This window comes from Impatiens glandulifera, chromosome 3 (genome assembly GCF_907164915.1).
Source record: "Impatiens glandulifera chromosome 3, dImpGla2.1, whole genome shotgun sequence".
NCBI lineage: Eukaryota > Viridiplantae > Streptophyta > Magnoliopsida > Ericales > Balsaminaceae > Impatiens > Impatiens glandulifera.
Window position 1 is genome coordinate 27,892,585 of NC_061864.1, and position 19,954 is coordinate 27,912,538.

The 19,954-nt window shown below is 36.0% G+C and overlaps 2 protein-coding genes across 2 annotated transcripts; both read right to left on the bottom strand.

Moving 5' to 3' along the window:
* Positions 1 to 376: 376 nt before the first annotated feature.
* LOC124930106 (topless-related protein 2-like) lies at positions 377 to 1,814 on the bottom strand. The gene is made up of 4 exons (XM_047470468.1): positions 1,563 to 1,814; positions 1,329 to 1,442; positions 1,088 to 1,246; positions 377 to 683 (listed from the first exon to the last, which is right to left on the bottom strand). Exons 1-4 carry the CDS (start codon positions 1,733 to 1,735, stop codon positions 377 to 379), a joined length of 753 nt encoding a protein of 250 aa, XP_047326424.1. The 5' UTR covers positions 1,736 to 1,814.
* A 17,437-nt stretch (positions 1,815 to 19,251) lies between these two features.
* On the bottom strand, positions 19,252 to 19,698 carry LOC124930107 (secreted RxLR effector protein 161-like). Its single transcript, XM_047470469.1, has one exon. It carries the CDS (start codon positions 19,696 to 19,698, stop codon positions 19,252 to 19,254), a length of 447 nt encoding a protein of 148 aa, XP_047326425.1.
* Between the last annotated feature and the right edge of the window lie 256 nt (positions 19,699 to 19,954).

The window sequence follows — 19,954 nt, forward strand, 5'->3', positions numbered from 1 at the left end:
AAAAAATGTCAGACTAAACACCAATTAATGGTATTGAATCGACTAGTGAAACCTATGACAATTGTAATAGCATCATGTCACATTCATGTGACAATATCATTATTCTACGATAAATCTTAATAAAACTATGTAGACTTTTCTAAAGAAACCATTAAAAGTTCTCCATAGCTAAAAACCATAAGCAACCGGGGAGAACTAGCAGTAGCCAGTCGGGGGCAGGCATAAGTTCACATCAACGATGTTCAATTTTGAACATTTTCAAAGAGTTCAGAAAAGGTAAAGAAAAAACCAAGAAGTACGGTACAAACACAAAAACAAAGTCAAACAATCAATAATCAACCAAATGGCTAGGCTACTTGGCTGATATCCATAACAATCACTCACGGTTATGAGTCCTCTGACTGCTGGTCGGGTTCTTAGTATTCTGACCGCTCGTCGAGCCAGCAATGTTCTGACCGCTCGTCGAGCCAGCAATGTTCTGACCGCTCGTCGAGCCAGCAAAGTTCTGACCGCTCGTCGATCCAGCAATGTTCTGACCGCTCGTCGAGCCAGCAAAGTTCTGAGCGCTCGTCAAGCCAGCAAAGCCACGCACGGCATGTGAAGGGCAACGATGATCCTCAAAAAGACTTCCCATAGTTATATCTGGAACAGAATTTGCACATTGGAAATTCTGCCACTTGATACTACAAAATAACATTCCAGATTAATTAAAAATGTCTCAAATTTCTATATTAACTAGATTCAACTTCATTGATCCTAACTTATAAGGATCACTAATTTAGCACATTCTTACCACATCTAACATGATAACAGTTATTCATTTCCATTGTTGTTAATTTAAACAAACAAAACATATAGGCATTAACAAATCAACCATGTTGATTGTTTTAGGTTTGGGATCATGATTATCTATCTATAAATAGACTAATAGTAAAGTGGGACTTTGTATGAAATCACATCATTTATAAATTACTATTTAGCCGTCTCTATCTAGTCTTATTTCACATAAATCAATATTCGAATGAAATATTTAACAAAAAAAATATATATATAAATATTTTTTCGTTCAAACATAATAAATTATTACCTTTGAGCCATCAGATTTTTTAGTCTGTCTCTTTCTACTGCAGGAAGTTTTGTCTTCTCCTTGATAATGGGATGCGCCATGAACAACATCTTGAGCTCACTTACTAGCATAGTTCTTCCCTCAGAGTGAGTAGTATAATTAGCCAGTTCAGAGTGTTCTCTGTATGTGTACAAAATTTTAAAAAATTAGCAACCAAATTAAGATACATAATTAAGTTGTCTTGTTTATTCATTCACATAACCTGAAATTGGTCATAGTCAAGAGCCAAGTTAGCTCATTATACAGATCAGAATTGAACTTTGAATACTCCTTCAGATCACCCCTCAATGTGTCAACAGCAGTAGTCATATCTTTCCTATTTACAATATAAACATTCAATATCAATACATAAAATAAGATCAAGATGGACTACAACATTATGGTTCGAGTTCTGAATAGTTATTTAGTCTAAAATAAACATGTGCATAATACTTGCCTGTCCAAAGCCTCCAAATACTTGTGTTTTGCCATCAGAAATAGAACTATGATCGAGACAGGGTGATCATCAACCTTAGTGAAGGACAAGAAATACTTTTGTGCTTCATCCCATTTTCCATCGAGTACTAATGTGTCGAAATACTGGACATCGAAGTAACATTTAGATTCCATTTGAAACCTAAAATTATATCAACAAAATGTAATTAGAATTAAAAAAATTGTTTACTCATGACTGACTATATATGCTTATTGTTTGTCATATTAATAATCCAAAAGTTTATCATATTAATCAATGGGTTCAAGATATATACTTGTGAACAGTTTCTTCAAGATTAGCCTGTTTCAAGAATTGCATTACAAGGATCATGATCTCTTTGTCATTCAGTCCTTCCGGCTTCTCCATTATCTTCCTTTCTATAATTACAAAATAAAAATTATTAATTCAAACATGACAAATAGTCTTATGTAAGAGATTAAAAGTTGTAGACGAAGTCGTGCTAGTCGCACCAGAAATAAACACGGGTCACACAAACAAATATTTAAGTCAGATTCTGTAGAAGAATAAACAACAATAAATTAGAACTCATAATTTTTAAATTGAAAGCTTTAGTACTGTTCATTTCTTCTTCTTCTTATTAGATATATATTGGGGATAAAAATATATTAAATATCATAAATTTGTTACCTTTAATACAAATTAAAATATTAATATTTAAAATTTAAGTTGCAGACTAAAATTATATTACAAAAAGATAATTCCTAAAAATACATTTATGAAAAAGGTTAATTATTTAATTAATGGCATTCATGTGGAGATAATATTGAATATTAATTTAGATACAACATGTAATCTTCAATTAATTATCATAAATAATAAATAAATAAAAACTCATAAATTTTGAATTTGTGACAACATGGTACTTACTTCTTATTAAAAGTTTGTTAATTTTATTAACATCATTATATATATACTATTTTTTTTTGTGGTAGAATCAGAAGTTTAATAATTTAATACAAGTAAAATATTATATGAATCTAGTTAATTAATAGGGTAGTAGCAAAAGAAAAGATTTTTCAAAAAGAGTACTGGAAAAAAATAAAGTAATGTATATGAATTATCAAAAGATATCTTGAAAGAATAATTTATTGTAATTTTAGTCAACAAAATCATAAAGCTGTTGAACTTTTTTTTAAATTATTATTTTTTCATTATAATTATTATTTTTATTTATCAAAATATAAATAAAAAATGACAGATAAAAAAAAGTAAAAAGGAATATGAAAAAAAGTGACTTTTATTGAATTTGTACATCATTTTATATGATAATTCTTTTACTAAATGAAATTTTTTGACACTGTTATAAATAGAGATGTCAAAATTTCTCATTGTGTAATTGATGTAAGAAAACAGGGACAAAATGGACTATTTGATAAGAATATGCGTTGTAGTTAGAGATAAGAATTTACGCTCACGACAAATTTTTAAAACAATAAGATCTTATATAGAAAATTTATCATTTCACATGTATCAAATGTTTAAAACAATAAGATCTTATATATAAAATTTCACATTGAACATGTTGTCGTATCATAACTTTGTCGTATCGAACCGTTTAATGTTTTGTTTAACTAACACTCCTTGTAAAAGTCTAACTAATAACAAATACAAGTTTTAATGCATATAAATCATACAAATCTTATAAATAAAAGATGAATTAATAAAATTAACACATTTGTTAGGATCAGGATCGCCCTTGGAGGACTGGGGTCCGGCTTTAAAGGGAGAACGCTAAACAACACAACACACACTGGTAATAGTCCGGTTAGAAACTAAAACCGCTTCTTAACACTACACAATCTGTCACAAACCTCTTGAACCTGGTTCAAGTGCGGAAGTGGTTTGTTTCAGCTTGAACAAACACACACAGTTCGGTTTGGAAGTTATTTAAAAGGTGTCGGTTAAAATGGAGAAGGGAACCGGTTCGGTTAGGAGTAAGTAAGCCGGAGAGTAAATGTAAAGAACACAAGGCAAGATTTTATGGATGTTCGGAGTTTAATCTCCTACGTTACCCCTTCTTCTCAAATGATGAGAAGGATATTCACTAACCGGAATATTACAACACTCACACAATGCCGATCGAGTCTTATTTACTGCTCGTCGGTTACACCACTCACAATGATGTAATACAATACTTTTTACTCAATGGTAAAATACACACACAATGAAAGAACACTTTTGGAGATTTGAATCACTAATCAAGGTAGCGCGTAAGTTTTATGTTACTATTACTTCTCTCTTGTATATGAACTTTTCGTGGTGATTTCACGCGTATGTATCTTTGGCACCATGAGCTTCTATTTATATGGAAAATATGACAACGGTCATAATTTTCTCTCTCCGCTGGATTGGTCATCTGAATCCGCGCCGGTCAGGTTTAGATTGCGTGCACGCTTTGTCATTTTTGGACACTTGGCAACCATGCACTTAGGTCGGCTTGCATTTTGGACACATGGCATACATGCACTAGGTCTGCCGCCTAAATCAGATGTTGCTTGTAGATTTAGATATACAGTTCATTGTTTTCGTTGCATGCTTCTGATCCGGATCTTTTCTTCTTGTATATTTCCGAGAAATCTCTATATCATCATATTATGTCATCTTCTCAGATTCATCACCTTTCAAAGTTTTCCGTTGAGTTTTATGATCTTCAATAATAAATGAGTCAGCCGGATGATGATGACGCTTTTGCTAGCCGATCAAGTTGAAGGAGTTCATCCGGTTTCACAGATTATGACCGGATCATTTATGCATGTGCTTCAGCCGGTATGATGCGGCTTGATCTGTACCTGCACAAGAAAATTGAAACTGATTGAGTTCTTTGGCCTGTTAAAATTAATCTACTTAATTTTTCTAACAACATTCAAGATAGAGAAATAAATAACTTACAAGTATTTTGCTCTCAACGTCAAGAGCTCGCCAAGCTTAACATGCGATATAAACCATACGAATCTTATAAATAAAATATGTATTAAAAAAATTAGACCTAGGACTAAGGAGTCTCACCTGACAGAGAATTCCCGAACACAGGACCGATGACTTCTACTCAAGACCGAGGCATCCGACCGAGAATTCTGGCACCCGAACAAGAATTCTAGCATAGGACCGAGAGGCCTTAACACCCCGACTGAGGGACTTCTGCATCTCGATCGAGGATCTTAAACCCGGACAGAAGGGTTCTCGACTAGAACCAAGGGCTTTTTAACCACGACTGATAAAAAGAACTCATGGCCTAGGACACCGGTCTTAAGGCCTGTTTGGTTCCAATTTTCAAATTCCAAAATTATTTTATTAATTTTGAAACCTCAAATCATTTTTTAAAAATCACAAAAAAATAGAAAATAATTTCAAAATATTTTTGGATATATAAACAAAAAATATTTTGATAAAGGCTTGTTTGAGATTAATGTTTGAACTCTAATGTCTTTCCCGAGTATCACCAGACTATAAATTTAAAGAACTTTAGCTAAAATATATTTGTACACGTTTGTCTTTTTATTGATTTTCAAAAGTCAATTGGCAGTCCTATTTCAAATAAATAATCTTTTAAATTAATTATTTTTAATTAATTTTAAACACATATTTTCAAATAATCAAATTTTTGTTTGATTATAACAAAATCTAAAGATTATTTGCAACTTGAACCCAAATTAATTATTTTATAATTAATTTCAAAATTTTTTAGGGATTATTTAAACTATTTAAAAATAATATTTATTTTAAAAAGATTACTCACATGCAAACCGAGATTGAAATTCTCGAACCTCGAGCTAATCCGGAACCAAAGGATTTTCCGGGGGTTACAATGTTTTATCTCAATAGGAATCTGATCACTTGGAAATCTCAAAAGAAACAAACTATTGCTTTAAATTCATGTGAGGTAGAGTTTATGGAAGCTACTGTAGCGTCGTGTCAAGGACTTTGGTTGAGAAAATTGTTGAGCGAGGTGCTCGGATGCGAGCCAAGACCGATAACCCTCTATATCGACAGCAAATCTGCAATAGCATTAATGAAGAACCCGATGTTTCATAGATGTAGCAAACACATCAACACTCGATTCTAATTCATGCGTGAATGTGCTAAGAATCGACAAATCGTCGTAGAGTTCGTAAACACTAAAGAGCAATGTGTGGACATTCTCACTAAGGCACAAGCAAGAGTAAAATTTGCGGAGATATAAGAGCTGCTTGGCATGAAGAATCTCGAACCAAATTAAGCTTATGGGGGAGATTGTGAGTTTAAGTATTGATTGTCAACAAATTGAAAGTTGCTAGTCTTTATTTTCTTTTATGCAATTAGTCTTATTTAATTATTAATAGGTTTGGACTTGTATGTATAAGTGGGTTGGGTTTCTAGGCTAATTTTCTCCTTTAAAATGGTTATTTGAATAGTTTGATATACAACACTTAACACTCTTAAAACTTTTCCTCTTCAAAAAATATTATTGTCCTTCCTAGTTTTCCTTAATTTCATTTCTTCATTATTGTTCTTAGAAGATTCGATAATTAGAACCAACAAAGATGACATGTCTTCTTTCACAAGCAAAGTTACCAGATATCTTTGGGTGAAGTATTGAGTACAGTGGTACATGTATTAAACCTCACACCATGTGTTCCTTTAAACTTTAATGTGTTGAACCATGTTCAGAGTGGTAAAATGTCTCTTATGATCATGTTCAAGTATTTAGGTGTATGGCTTACGTGTATGTTTTTGAAGTTGGAAAACAAGACCAAGAAGTGTGTATTTGTCGGCTATGGACTAGATGAGTTTGGATATCGGTTCTTTGATTTGATTAATAAGAAGCTTATTCATAGTTGTGATGATATATTTATGGAGGATTGTATTATTGAAGATATAGGCGATGTTGTTCCCACTGAAGTAAATGAGGATAAGGTTGAAATAAATCAAATTCTAATTGCTCCTAACCCGTTAAGCACCAACAATGATCAAAATGAAAATCAAGATTTGAATTTTAATACTGGTGATCCTTTAAATACTAATGGTTTTGTTGATGTTGGCTCTATTAGTGAAGTTAATGTTATAAATAATAATCAACAAGGGAATGAAAATGTTGATGAGTCAATTTCTTCTAATGAATAAAGACGATCTACTCGAAAGAGATGTCCTTCAGTTAGATACCCAACAAATGAGTATGTATTTTCATTGAGGGTGGAGAACTCAAGATCTTTCAAGAAGAATTGGAAAGTGAAAATAAAAAAATAATTGATGGATGTCATGGAGGATGAGATGCAATTTATTCGTTTGATTAACACTTTTGAGCTAATAAAGTTTCCTAAGGGCGAGAAGGCTTTATCGATTAAAGTAAGATGAGAATACTTCACAACCTAGATATAAAGCTCGGTCGGTTGTAAAAGGCTTCTCGCAAAAAAAATGCATTGACTTTGGCGAGATCTTTGTTCTGTGGTGAAAATGCAATATATTCACGCAGTTCTTGGTTTAGTGGTTAATCTTACATAGAGGTTGAACAAATGGATGAGAAACCATCATTTCTTCAAAAGATTTAGAAGAAGAGATATACATGGAGCAACCAAAGGGTTTTCAAGACAAATTGAAATAATAATATGTTTTCAAATTAGTGAAGAGTCTTTATGGTTTGAAACAAACATCATGACAATGGTATCGAAAGTTAATTCAGTTATGGTTGAGTATGGGTACAAGATGAACAAGACCGATCATTGTGTTTTTGTACGAAAATTCTCTGATCATGATTTTATTATTCTTTTGCTCTATATAGATGATATACTAATTATTTGACAAAATATTTCTAAACTCAGTTAGCTAACGGAGATTTGAGTAAGTCGTTTGTCAATAAAGATTTTGGACTAACACGTCAAATTCTTGGGATTCCAATTATTAATCCTGATTGAGATAATAGAAAATCACATTTGTCATAAGAGATGTACATTGAGAAAGTTCTTCGATGTTTCAATATGGACAAAGCTAAAGTGGTGAGAATTAAATTAGCTTCTCACTTTAAGCTTAGTCATACTAATTGTCCTTCTATTGATGATAAGAAGTTATCTATGAGAAACATTCTATATTATCAGTAGTTGGTAGTTTTATGTATGTTATGGTTTGTACTGGACCGATATAGCGCACATTGTTGGTTTGGTGAGTATTTATTTATCAAATCCGGGAAGACATCATTGGAAAATCGTGAAATTGATTATGAGATATCTCCGGGGAATGAAGAATCTTCGACTAACTTTGGGATGTGAGAAGCCTATGTTAATTGGATATATTGATTTAGATCTTGACGGAAATTTGGATTATTAAAAATCTACTTTAGGATATTTGGTGGCTTTTGTTGGGGGAGTCATGACTTGACAATCTAAATTGTAAAAGCGTGTTAATCTTTCTACTACCGAAGTCGGGCTTTTAGTTGTTGTGGAGGCAACAAAATAATTATTGTGGTTGAAAAAATACAATAGAACTTGAGTTGAAATGGGAAAGGCACGTTTTATTTTGTGATAATCAAAGTGCAATTCATCTTGCCAATAATTCTTAATTTCACTCAAAGTCAAACACATTGAAGTCCGTTATCACTAGATTCATGATATTTTGGATAATAAGATGTTAGAACTTTAAAAGATTCATACAAATGATAATGAATAAGATATGATGATAAAGGTGTTGTCACGAAATAAGTTCGAGTTATGTTGCTCGGTTGTCGGGATGACATTGCCTTCCAACTAGTCGATCGTGGGAGTTTGTTGGGTTTTTTTATCCTAGTTGGAGAGACCCAACTTGGTGTGGGATTTATTTAGGCATCCATAATATAATGTGAGGTGGAAATATACTTTTATCTAGGTTTTTTTTTTGAACAATAAGAGAGTGAGTAGAGCAAAACACATTTAGGGTTTTGAGTAACAACTAGAGAAGATTTATGATTGTCAAAGTTCGCACCATTTGATTGATTTCAAACTTTGAAAGCTTGTTGGTTATTTATGGAGTTATGTTCTGTATGGTGAATATGTGTATTATGAGGCTTCTAAGTCAGTCCAACAAAAAACTAGAATTGCAGAATTGGTGTGGTTGGTTTCTTGCTCTTTCTTGTTTTTTATTGTTATTTCCAAAATTGTTGTGTAATCTTGATGCAATTTAGTACTGACTCTAGTTCTGCTTATATATATAGTGAACTCTTACTTGTAACCTGGGACCAAGGATGGAATTCAATACTCAAACGTAGCGGACATAGAGTGAGGAATGAATTCGAGGTTAAGAGAGAAGAAACCGGGGTGAGAAGAGAATACCACTAGATTACACCTAGTAGTCCAAGAAGGAGGATGAGGGCCGAGAGATAACTTAGAGCACCAAGTTCCAAAATATTCAATTCATAGCCCCAAAAGGTGGGGTGGGCATCAGCATTTAAAGAAGCTGAATTACCCAAAAGTATTCGGTTACAACTACTTCCAAAATAACAGAATTCGGATTAAAAGAAATAAGAGAAAAAGGAAACAAAACAGAATTATTCAATAAAAAACATAAACTGACCCATATGCACACTTGGTCCGAGAGACGGGTGCATAAAATATTTTAGGACCGAGGTTTTTTGATGAGCAGACCGTAACATAATCTTCCCCTTCGAGGTTCGTCGCCCTCGACGAAAAGAACGTGGAAAGGTCAGCCTCTAATGCACATCTTAAAACTTCAAAAATACCGCTTCGGTCGGGCTTCAAAATGTTCAGCAAACTTTGCCGCAAAGGACCGGTCTTCTTAAAAATCTTTCGGCAGAATCGTTTTAGTAGTGGAGCTGGTCGGGTCCTCGCCATTCCGCCCATGTATGGAATTTCTGTGCACTCGGGGTCGAGTTTTTCATTGTTTAGAGCTGACCATTGTTGTTGCAATGTCTCCAGCGCCGGGTGCAAAAATAATTTCTTCCAGCTTCGATTAGACTCCATACTTGGCTCAAAGATCCAAGCTATGTCTTTTTCCCGAATCAGCATAACAACAGCATCGAAGGAACCATAGCTTCTAATTGGATCGTTAGGAATATCTTCCAAGGTCATTGCCGCGAGTGAAACAGTTTGGCCTTCGGGCTTACTCTTTATTTGCATTTTGGCAGCAACATTATATTCATCTAAGGTCTTTTCCAGCTGGTTTCCATGCATCAAACTGGCCTGCGACCGAGGAATCCCCTTTAGGACCGTGGTTCTGTCTTGCTTGTAATAGGATAGGGTCAGTTTTTCAAAGTCCCAAGAAGACGGGCCTAGAGCAATCAGCCATTCAATTCCCAACACAATATCAAATCCGTCCATGGAAATTACCTTCATTTTTGTTTGGTATTCATTGCCTTCCATCGACCACTTCAAGTCTTTGCAAACACTAGAACATAACACATTAGACCCATCGAGCATTCTAACCGATTGCACACTGGATGCTATGCTTTTGTGGTCTATTTTCTCCAAAATCTTGCTATTGATAAATTTGTGGGTGCTGCCTGTATCGATCAGGATCACTACCTGCAGATTCCCAATTTTGCCAAGAATCTGGAGCGTTTGAAAAGCATTAGAGTCGGTCAAGACATGTAAAGATATGGTTGGTTCATCCCTTGGGCCGAGCAATGAAGGTAGATCATCCAAAACAGGTTCTTGGTCGGGTTATTGGTCTTCTTGATTGGCCGAGACCATGAATAACTTTGATTTACACCAATGGTTTGGTCGCCATTTTTCATTGCAAGAGTAGCATAGGCCCTTCTTTCGCTTTTCATCCATTGAGGTTGGGTCTAGTTGCTTGACATGGCCCTGGTTTGCATTTGAAGAGGACCCATATGATGAATTCTTGAAGTCGGTATTGGTGCTCGGCCTGGCTGTGTTGATATTGGATGGCGTGGGCAGCAACGGTGCTTCAGCGCTGTACAAGTTACCACTGCTCATTAAGGACCGATATGTTGCTTCTTGGACTTTATCCATGGCCATGGCTTCGTTTAAAGAATCCGGAATCGCAACCTGATGCAGTTCGCAATCTCTTCCCTTAGACCGGACAAGTAGAAATCTATGACGTAGTCCCTTGGCATATGTAATAACTTTTGAGAGATCGACATGTACCGGAGATTATATTCTTGAACTGACCCAACTTGTTTTAAATTCATCAGTTGTCTCATTGGTGTGTCATGTATAGAGGGCCCGAATTGAGTCATAAGGTCTCTCTTGAACACGTCCTAAGATAAAGCCTCCATATGATTTCGGTTTTGAAAATATGACCCGTACCACATTCTTGCTTCTCCAGAAAAGTGAATGGGGGCGATTTCTAATTTAGTGGCATCCTTAGTTTTGTCCACCCTGAAAAATTGCTCGGCAGATATTAGCCAGCCCTCGACATCCGACCCATCAAACCGAGAAAAATCGACGTTGGTTAGCCGAGTGGGAGGAGCATAGTGTTGGTCGCGGTTCTGGCCAGGTGCTGGGGCCTAAGTGGTGAAGGACCGTGGCAAGAATTATCATCATAGGGTCTATGGCGGGGTTCTTGCACATTTCCAGATGCCCCGCTCTCAAAGGCTGCCATACGTTCTTCAGCCGCATCAAATCTTCGGTCTATGGCAGCTTGCATCGCAGCTGTTTGTTGGGACAGGTTTTCAATAAGTACCTTGAGCGCATTCATTTGTTGGGACAGGTTTTCATCGCAGCTGTTTGTTGGGCAAGTTTCTACCATGTTGAGAATCGGCCAGCTTTGATACCAGTATGTTAAGCTTTAAATTATAACCGAGCCTTTTGAGTTCTTTAATTCATGAAACGGGTTCTTGATTGTTGGGACCAAGGATGGAATTCAATACTCAAACGCAGCGGACATAGAGTGAGGAAAGAATTCGAGATTAAGAGAGAAGAAACCGGGGTGAGAAGAGAATACCACTAGATTACACCTAGTAGTCCAAGAAGGAGGATGAGAGCCAAGAGATAACTTAGAGCACCAAGTTCCAAAATATTCAATTCATAGCCCCAAAAAGTGAGGTGGGCATCAACATTTAAAGAGGCTGAATTACTCAAAAGTATTCAGTTACAACTACTTCCAAAATAACAGAATTCGGTTTAAAAGAAATAAGAGAGAAGGGAAACAAAATAGAATTATTCAATAAAAAACATAAACTGGCCCATATGCACACTTGGGCTGAGAGACGGGTGCATAAAATATTTTAGGACCGAGGTTTTTTGATGAGCAGACCGTAACACAATGTTATGCAGGTGGACTTTGAATCCATCTACGAATCGGGGAGACAATAGATGATGAAGCTTTTTTAATCCATTGAGGCTTCCGGCCTCAAGATGTTTCTTGGTGATCCGTTTATATGCTATGATGAAGATGTATGGGCCTTCTTCGATTCAGCGAAGATCATTGAAGATTCCATCTATGCGAAGGTGAATGGAACGGAGTTTACTCTTTTTAAGGCTGTCTTCGCTGAGATCTTAAAACTTCCGGTGGTAGGTATGGATTTTGATAGGATCGGCTTAATCGATAGAGACAGGGGTCTGGCTATGGATGAAGGCTTATGAAAAACGGTTTGAAAGAAATCCTGTTAGGGATTTAATTTGCTTTCTATTCTATGCAAACACTTGTAAACACTTGAAACAGATTCAAGGCGGAATTGTTTACTTGGGTTTGAAGCTCAAGATAAAATATGAAAAGATATGACAGAAATGAAAGAACACCCCTTCTTCCAACCACCGGAAGGATTCACTATAATATGATTCGAATCAAATACAGTTTACACAGATTTAGCTCACTATTGAACAGAACACTTTCTGTTCAATTACAAAAATGAAGAATATCACTCAGCTAAAGGTGTTTTTGATTCTAGCTCTCTCTTGATTCACACACAGTACAATCAGAAAGTAGCTTCACAGTATGAATATTCAAAGTCTTGAATTCTCTGTAGTTTCAGTAAGCAAGATGATCGAGATCGGAAAAATTCGTAAGGCTGATTGTCAAAGAACAAGTAAACAAGTGCTTCGTCCGTTGTCCTTGAGATTTGTTAAATACTCAGTAGGAGCTAACGGTCAAATCTTTTAGAATGATATGTGGCACTGTTCCATTGGAAAGCCTCCATTGTACACAATAGGTTTTGAGCACAAGGATCGTGGTCGTACACCACTGGTAGTGCGCCGAATATTCCATCAGAGATGTACCTGCAAAATAAATAATATGAGGAAAATTCTCTTACGTGGAATTCGTTGGTTGGTTGCATATAGCTGTTGTATTGATCTTCACTAGAAAGTGGAGCTTGAGTAGGGTACAACTATAGCACGTGGGTAGACGGGTGCTAGCTTCAAGCATACTGCTTAAGTTGAGCATTAGACGTATTTCAGTTAGACGGGTAGTGAAAATCAGTCTAATGAAATCAAACATCCCCTTTTAATAACAGAGTCTATTAGACCGCCTGGTCTAATAGAATTAGACTACACATCTAATAATCCAATAACCATTAGACTGCACGTCTAACTCCGCTGAGTTAGACTGCACGTCTAATTCCAGTTCTACCTCAGACTTGTCTGAAGGAGTTAGACTCACGTCTAACTTTCACTTAATTAGACTACCCGTCTAATTATCCAATAACCATTAGACTACACATCTAACTCCACTGAGTTAGACTGCACGTCCAATTCGGTTCTACCTCAGACTTGTTTGAAGGAGTTAGACTCACGTCTAACTTTCACTTAATTACACTACACGTCTAATTATCCAATAACCATTAGACTGCACGTCTAACTCTACTGAGTTAGACTGCACGTCTAATTCCGGTTCTACCTCAAACTAGTCTGAAGGAGTTAGACTCACGTCTAACTTTCATTTAATTAGACTACACGTCTAATTATCCAATAATCATTAGACTGTACGTCTAACTCCGTTGAGTTAGACTGCACGTCTAATTCTATGTATTCATTAGACTACACGTATAACAACGTTGAGTTAGACTGCACGTCTAATTCTATACATTCAATGCCAAAATTGGTCTAATAACTCTCATTAGAGCCAAGTCTTATGAAGTATGATTTTAATACACCTGCATAAAAACTCATAAGTCATTTCATCATCAAAATCTCAATGGTTAAATTATTTCAACACTTAGTCAAAATAATTTGACCAACAGATTTCTCTAAGGCGATTCCTTCCAATATACAGTTCAAAATTCAATCCCACCTCTACAATAGCGAAATACCCATCAGCTGCAGCGGGTATAAGAAATATCTAAAGTGCGAGTATCGCAGCCTTTGCGATATCACTGCTTAACACTCCAAGGATGACGAGGAGCTTTCAATTCAATAACCCAATCGTAGTTCGAGATGATGGCTGCCATAGTAAGGGAGAAGAGGTAATCTGAGGATCCTTGTTATTTAACATCCTCTACGAAATGGTTCTCCTCACACCAAAAGGAGTCTAGGCTTTTTAGTCCAGATTGGCTGGATCCTGTAGCACTTGAACGCTCTCACCGGTTCAGGTATTCCTCTTAACCCTAAAAAGATCGTGTCATCAGCCTCTGTTTCACGTTATATCTCTAGAACAAGGAAGGACAAAGAGTTTACCTCCGAAGCTTCTGGACAACAGTCTAGTGGTGGTAAAACAGCTGGTGCAAAATTGACAGGCGGAAGATTAGTGGGCGATTCTAAACGCATAAATACCTATAACCACGCACCGTCTACAAAATGGCACAAATCCTCTAGAGTCGAGTCTGTTGTTAGCTCCAACAGTATTTCCAAAACCAGGCCTAAAGAATCTGGCGAAATCAACTCATCCCAAAAGAGAACTCGGCTTGAGGTAAACATTCATATTCCTCCATGTTTTGATGCTTCTTCTCTACCGGTAGATATTCCATTTCAAGCGCAAGGTGATTGTCACTCCGGTTGAGCCTGCAGTTTTAGAGATTTAATCGATAGTTACTAATGTTCCCACTAAGGTGGGAATTCTATTGTTACCAATTGGTTGGAGGCTTCTCAAACTAACCGGTCAGATGATGTTTTTCAAACCAAACGGTCGTATGCTCTTCAAATCGATCGGTTAAATAATATTTTTTAAATCGATCAGTCAGATGCTCTTCAAACTGATCGGTCAGATATTCATCAACTTGACCAGCTAGAAGATGTAAAAACCGGTCAGTCTGATACTACTCCTATTATTTAGAAGGAGGTTCTAACTCCGATTGAGGTTCCCACAATGGGTAAAGATGCTGATAAGGTGGTTGATGTAGCAATTAACAAAGAATTTGTTCCTATCCCGTCTACTCAGCAAGAGATGATGCACCCTTCGGCTGCTTTTGACGTAGAAGTGAAAGATATCACCAATGAGGTTCCTGTAAAAACAATCTCAAGAGGCTTTTCTTCATTTGTTCAGATGAGACAAGTCAGAGGAATTGAATTCAGAGAACCTGTTCCAGATCCTAAACCCGCTAAAGTAGTAGGAACTGGGAAAAGCATTGCTGATACAATTCCCGATTCTCCTCTCGATGTCATTCCCGAAGCTCAGACCACTATTAATTTGATTATTGAGGAGGTTGAAGTTCGTGCAAAGTTTAAAATCGATTTATTAAATACTTGGGTTAGTACAAGACTTTGCACAAGATTTAGTGAGGTGCTCCCAGACGTTGCAGAAGATGAAAAATGGTCTGAATTGCTGCAATTGTAAAAGGTAATCTTTTCCATAACTAAAACTAATAATGTTTCTGAATCCCTCAAGAGAATAGTGTTTGTGAAAGCCTTTGCAAGATGTCGTGCTATATTTCCTTACTATAAAAACTGAAGAAAGAACTATGATTCGTTCGATGATACTACAAGAACGAATGTAGGTGTTGTTAATCATCTAAGCGGGATGATGGAGGAGTATTCCTCTACTTCTCTTAAATATATGGATGGTGCTGAATCTTCCAGTTTTGAGGATTCTAGAATTCCTTCTCCTCAAAATGATCTAAATTATTATGATGAGGATGAGCCTATGAACTTCGTTGAAGACATGATTACTCCTCAAAGCAAAGTCCGTTTTATCTACCAAACTGAGCAGATGTCCGAAGGAGAAAAAGAAATGTCAAAGAGGAATCTAACTGAGCAGAAGAGAACTTCATACGAGGAATGACGTTTCCAAAAGTTCCACATGTATGAAGTAAGGGGCCATGTGCTAAAGAGTAGTATCATGTTCCTAGGCAAAACTGGGAGCGTATTGAGGCAAACTTGCGAATAAAGGAGCCCTTATCTAGTGAGAGAGTCTGAACAGGTGTTTCCATCTCCGAATTTGAAGAAAGTGAAAATGAAGATGGGGAATATCAATCCATTTCGAAACCATCATCCGTAGTTGACAAGGGTGCCTCCTTTTCTCATGAAGTTGAAAACACCCCACCAATCGGATTGAATCAGTTCTTTTAGAGAAGACGGCCAACGAGATAGAAACTGTAGTTCAGAAATCTAAAGAGCCAACCCCTGCCCATTCTCTTTCGAGTAAGTCTGGAAAATCTAAAGAGGTTTCAGAGTGTATCTGTAACTTTGGAAATGAGAATCTTGAAAAACCGGTCAGTCATGAAGCTACAATTTATGTTCCTCAACCTCCACAACCAAATGCTCAACCAGAATCATCCATTTAGGTTAGCTCCCGTCATACTCCTATTCGATTTGTCCCTTCTGGCTCCCATCTCTCTACTTCTTCTCATTCTAAGGAGGAGTTCCTAAATCAGTGGACTTTCGTCAAATTGTCATGGAGGCTATCGCTCCGTGGCAAGAAGCCTTCCGATCCTTTCAAGTATCCTCCTTCTCCTAAACTTCCTATTTCCCGAGGCGGCGGCTCTCGAGCTCCAAGAGGAAGGGGTCCTGGAAGGAATTCTAACGGTTGAACTAGTGGCAACATTGTGGCTAGAGTAATGGAGGACATCAAAGAAAGAGAAAACAGAAACGCAAGGGAGGGACACTAAACTTATTTACTTACTGCTCATTTTACTATAAACCTTTTGAAATACTCTTGTTGAATTTTTGTTCTCGATTAATTGCATTTTTTGAATTGGTTTTCAAGTAGGGAAAATTGATTGATGCACATTTAAGATGTGATCAATTGTTGGCTTTGATAATTTTAGGATAAAACAATTAAAAAGGGAGAAATTTCTAGAAATACAGCACTAGCTTTGATAATTCATTCTAAACAATCAAAGAGAGAGAAATTATTAGATTAAAGTTGTTAATTAATTTAGAAAAATTAGCCAATAATTATAAAATTATCAGGTTTTGAATATTTATTTTAAATAATTAAAAAGGGAGAAATTGTTAAGTTAAAGTATTAATTATAAGTATATAAAAAAAAACTAAGTTGTGTTAAATGAACTCTATGCAGATTTAAGAAAACCGGAAAGAAAAATTGTCTGGTAGTTGATCAAATTTGGTATTTGATCAACTTTGGTTTCTAATAAAATGCGTCCGGTATTTAATCGACATCGGTTTTCATATCGAGATCGGTTTTCATTCACTTCGGTATTATGCAAAGATGCATGTCCGGTATTTAATTGAGATTGGTTTTCATATCGAGATCGGTTTTCATCCAAATTGGTATTATACAAAGGAGCGCGTCCGGTATTTAATCGAGATCAGTTCACATATTGAGATCGATTTTCATTCACTTCGGTATTATGCAAATATGCGCGTCCGGTATTTAATCGAGATCGGTTTTCATATCGAGATCGGTTTTCATTCACTTCGGTATTATGTAAAAATACAAATTTGGTATTTAATCGAGATCGGTTTTCATATCGAGATCGGTTTTCATCTAAATCGGTATTATGCAAAGGAGTGCGTCCGGTATTTAATTGAGAACAGTTTTCATATCGCGGTCAGTTTTATATCCAAATAGGTATTATGCAAAGAAGCGCGTCCAGTTTTGAATATGACTTCGATTTATATAAGTGTCTAGTATTTTACCAGTTCAATATTATATTAGGACGCTTCCAGTATTTTACTAGCTTGACTTTATGAAGCGTCTCTAGTACTTGATCAAATTCGGTATTTCATCAAGCATCCGTTATTAGCAATCTAACACAACAGCAAAGCTAGACCTATAGAATATTATCACGTACCAAGATAATTCAAATCCCATGCGTTGTACGTTCCTAATACATCACATCCCATTAATGAATATTTGGCGCATTATCATCCAGTACAGACACGATCAAAAGAGCATATTCTCTGATGTACTATTCTAGAACTCATCCAATCAACTTAGGAGAGGTGTCCTGTACATCAAATGTGCTCGTTGTTTGTTTCCTATTTAGAGAGAAGTTGGAGGACAAGTTGCAACACCTTACGAACGCACTACTAAACCTTTACCTGATCATTCATCTACTTTGAGCTCCCGACTTTCTCACGGTATTCTCAAGTGCTCAAGTTCTAAAAGTTTTTCAAGTTTTCTATAGTGTTAAAGTTTCATTACATACTGTCTATTATGTGTGAGTTTTTGATATTGTAAGTTAATAGAATTTGTTTTTGTCAACAGAGTGTTGTGTGGTAGGAGTTCAGAAATAGGCAGTGTTCTAAGTCCTGGTTGTCTGATTGGGTTTGTGTAAGCGTTGTACTCAAATCAAATCTTTTAGTGAATATCCTTCTCAAGGTTGAAAAGAAAGGGTGATGTAGGAGTTTTTATTCTGAACATCCATAAAATCTCTTGTGTCTTGTGTTCTTTACTTTTAATATTACCATATTCATTTATCTCCTGCTTCAAGTCCAAACAAATAATTTCGCACTTGAACTCCATTCAAGAGTTTGTGACGACTTGTGAAGAATAGAAATGGATAATAACTTCTAACAAAGTTAATATCAAATCGATGTGTGTAAGCGTTCAACATAGTCAGACCTCGTCTCTATTGTTGTACCCGATACTAACACTTTGACCTTCATTCATGATATTTTATTGCTGATTTGAGTGCTTTTGTTTATTGTCTTGATTGATATTCATCATTGTAGTTATAGTCAGCGAATAGGGCAGAAGTAAACTGTACCAAAATCAAATGTTCTTAAAAATCTTCTTCAAGAATAATAATCGAATATAGAATAAAGCTTTCCACTAATGGTTGCTCCGGCCACCAACAGAGGCAGCGAAAAATCTCCAAGATCCTTAACCCTAGAGCTCTGATACCATGTTCAATTCTTGAAAAGAAATATGTAAACTAGAAATTTTATTATTGAAGTTGTTATTCAAACAATTACAATCCTCCATAACATTGTATAGGAGTTTTGTTGGTAACAAGAGAGCAAAATATATTTCTTCTTATTCATCTCAAATGGATTCTTACAACTCTTTATAGGAAAGCATAGATTATTCATATGATTGACTCTTCAAATGATAAAATAAATTATTGTGCATATTGAATAGCTCCCACCCAAATCTCTTGGTTATACCACTCACCACTAAATTAATATTATTACTCCAAGAATATATTAAACATCAAAAAACCAAAAGTTTATTAATTTAAATTTATTTAATAAATTTCCCCCTTAAACTTAAATACTCTTCTCATCTCTCATTTCAATCAGCCTTTTACAACTCTACATTAGTTTGGTTGGTAGTGTCTTGTGAATACCTCAACGACTTGAGCTCGACTTTCAACATGCTCCAACTCAACCTTTCCTTCTCTAATGTGTTCTCGGATGAAAGGAAATTAGACGTCGATGCACTTGCTCCTTCCGTTTTTAACCGGGTTCTTTGCCAACTCGATCGCCGACTTGTTATCAACTCGGATAATAGTCCCATCATCTCGGATCACTCCTAAATGCCTTGGTAAATTTGAAAGCCAGACTACATGACACATGCTCCAAGAGGTCGCCATATACTTGGCCTCGCAGGTTGACAAAGTTACAATAGGTTGTTTTTTTAACAGCCAAGTAAAAGTCGTATTCCCGAGTAGGAATACATAAGCCGAAGTACTTTTCTTGTCACCAGCATCACCACATAAATCACTATCTGAGTAACCCACTAATTGGTAGTCATTTGATTTTGAATTGAAAAGACCAAGTAAGAGAGTTCCTTGAACATATCTCAAAATGCACTTCAAGGCCTTATAGCTTGGATTCTCCATGAATCTGCTTGCTATCCCAACACTCAACATTAGGTAGGGTTTCGTGCTTATAAGATACCTTAGACTTCTAATTATGCTTCGATATCTCCCAATATCATCTCATTCTCCTCCATCAAACTTTGAGAGTACGTACTTCTCTTGGGATATAAAAATCCCTTCATCCGACTGCTACACTTCTAGGCCAAGATAATATTTCATCAGACTTAAGTCAATCATCTCGAACTCCTTCTTCATTACCGCCTTAATCAGTTATGTGTTGCTTTCGGTGAATATGAGGTTGTCGACA

What these genes read in the sequence shown, in the direction of transcription:
- LOC124930107 (XM_047470469.1), bottom strand. Translation starts at nt 19,698, where the DNA reads ATGTTGAGTGTTGGGATAGCAAGCAGATTCATGGAGAATCCAAGCTAT.
- LOC124930106 (XM_047470468.1), bottom strand. Translation starts at nt 1,735, where the DNA reads ATGGAATCTAAATGTTACTTCGATGTCCAGTATTTCGACACATTAGTA. An exon ending in TATTTGGAGGCTTTGGACAG is followed by an intron (nt 1,443 to 1,562) that starts GCAAGTATTATG and finishes TATTGTAAATAG; the next exon opens with GAAAGATATGACTACTGCTG. An exon ending in AAAAATCTGATGGCTCAAAG is followed by an intron (nt 684 to 1,087) that starts GTAATAATTTAT and finishes GTTATTTTGTAG; the next exon opens with TATCAAGTGGCAGAATTTCC.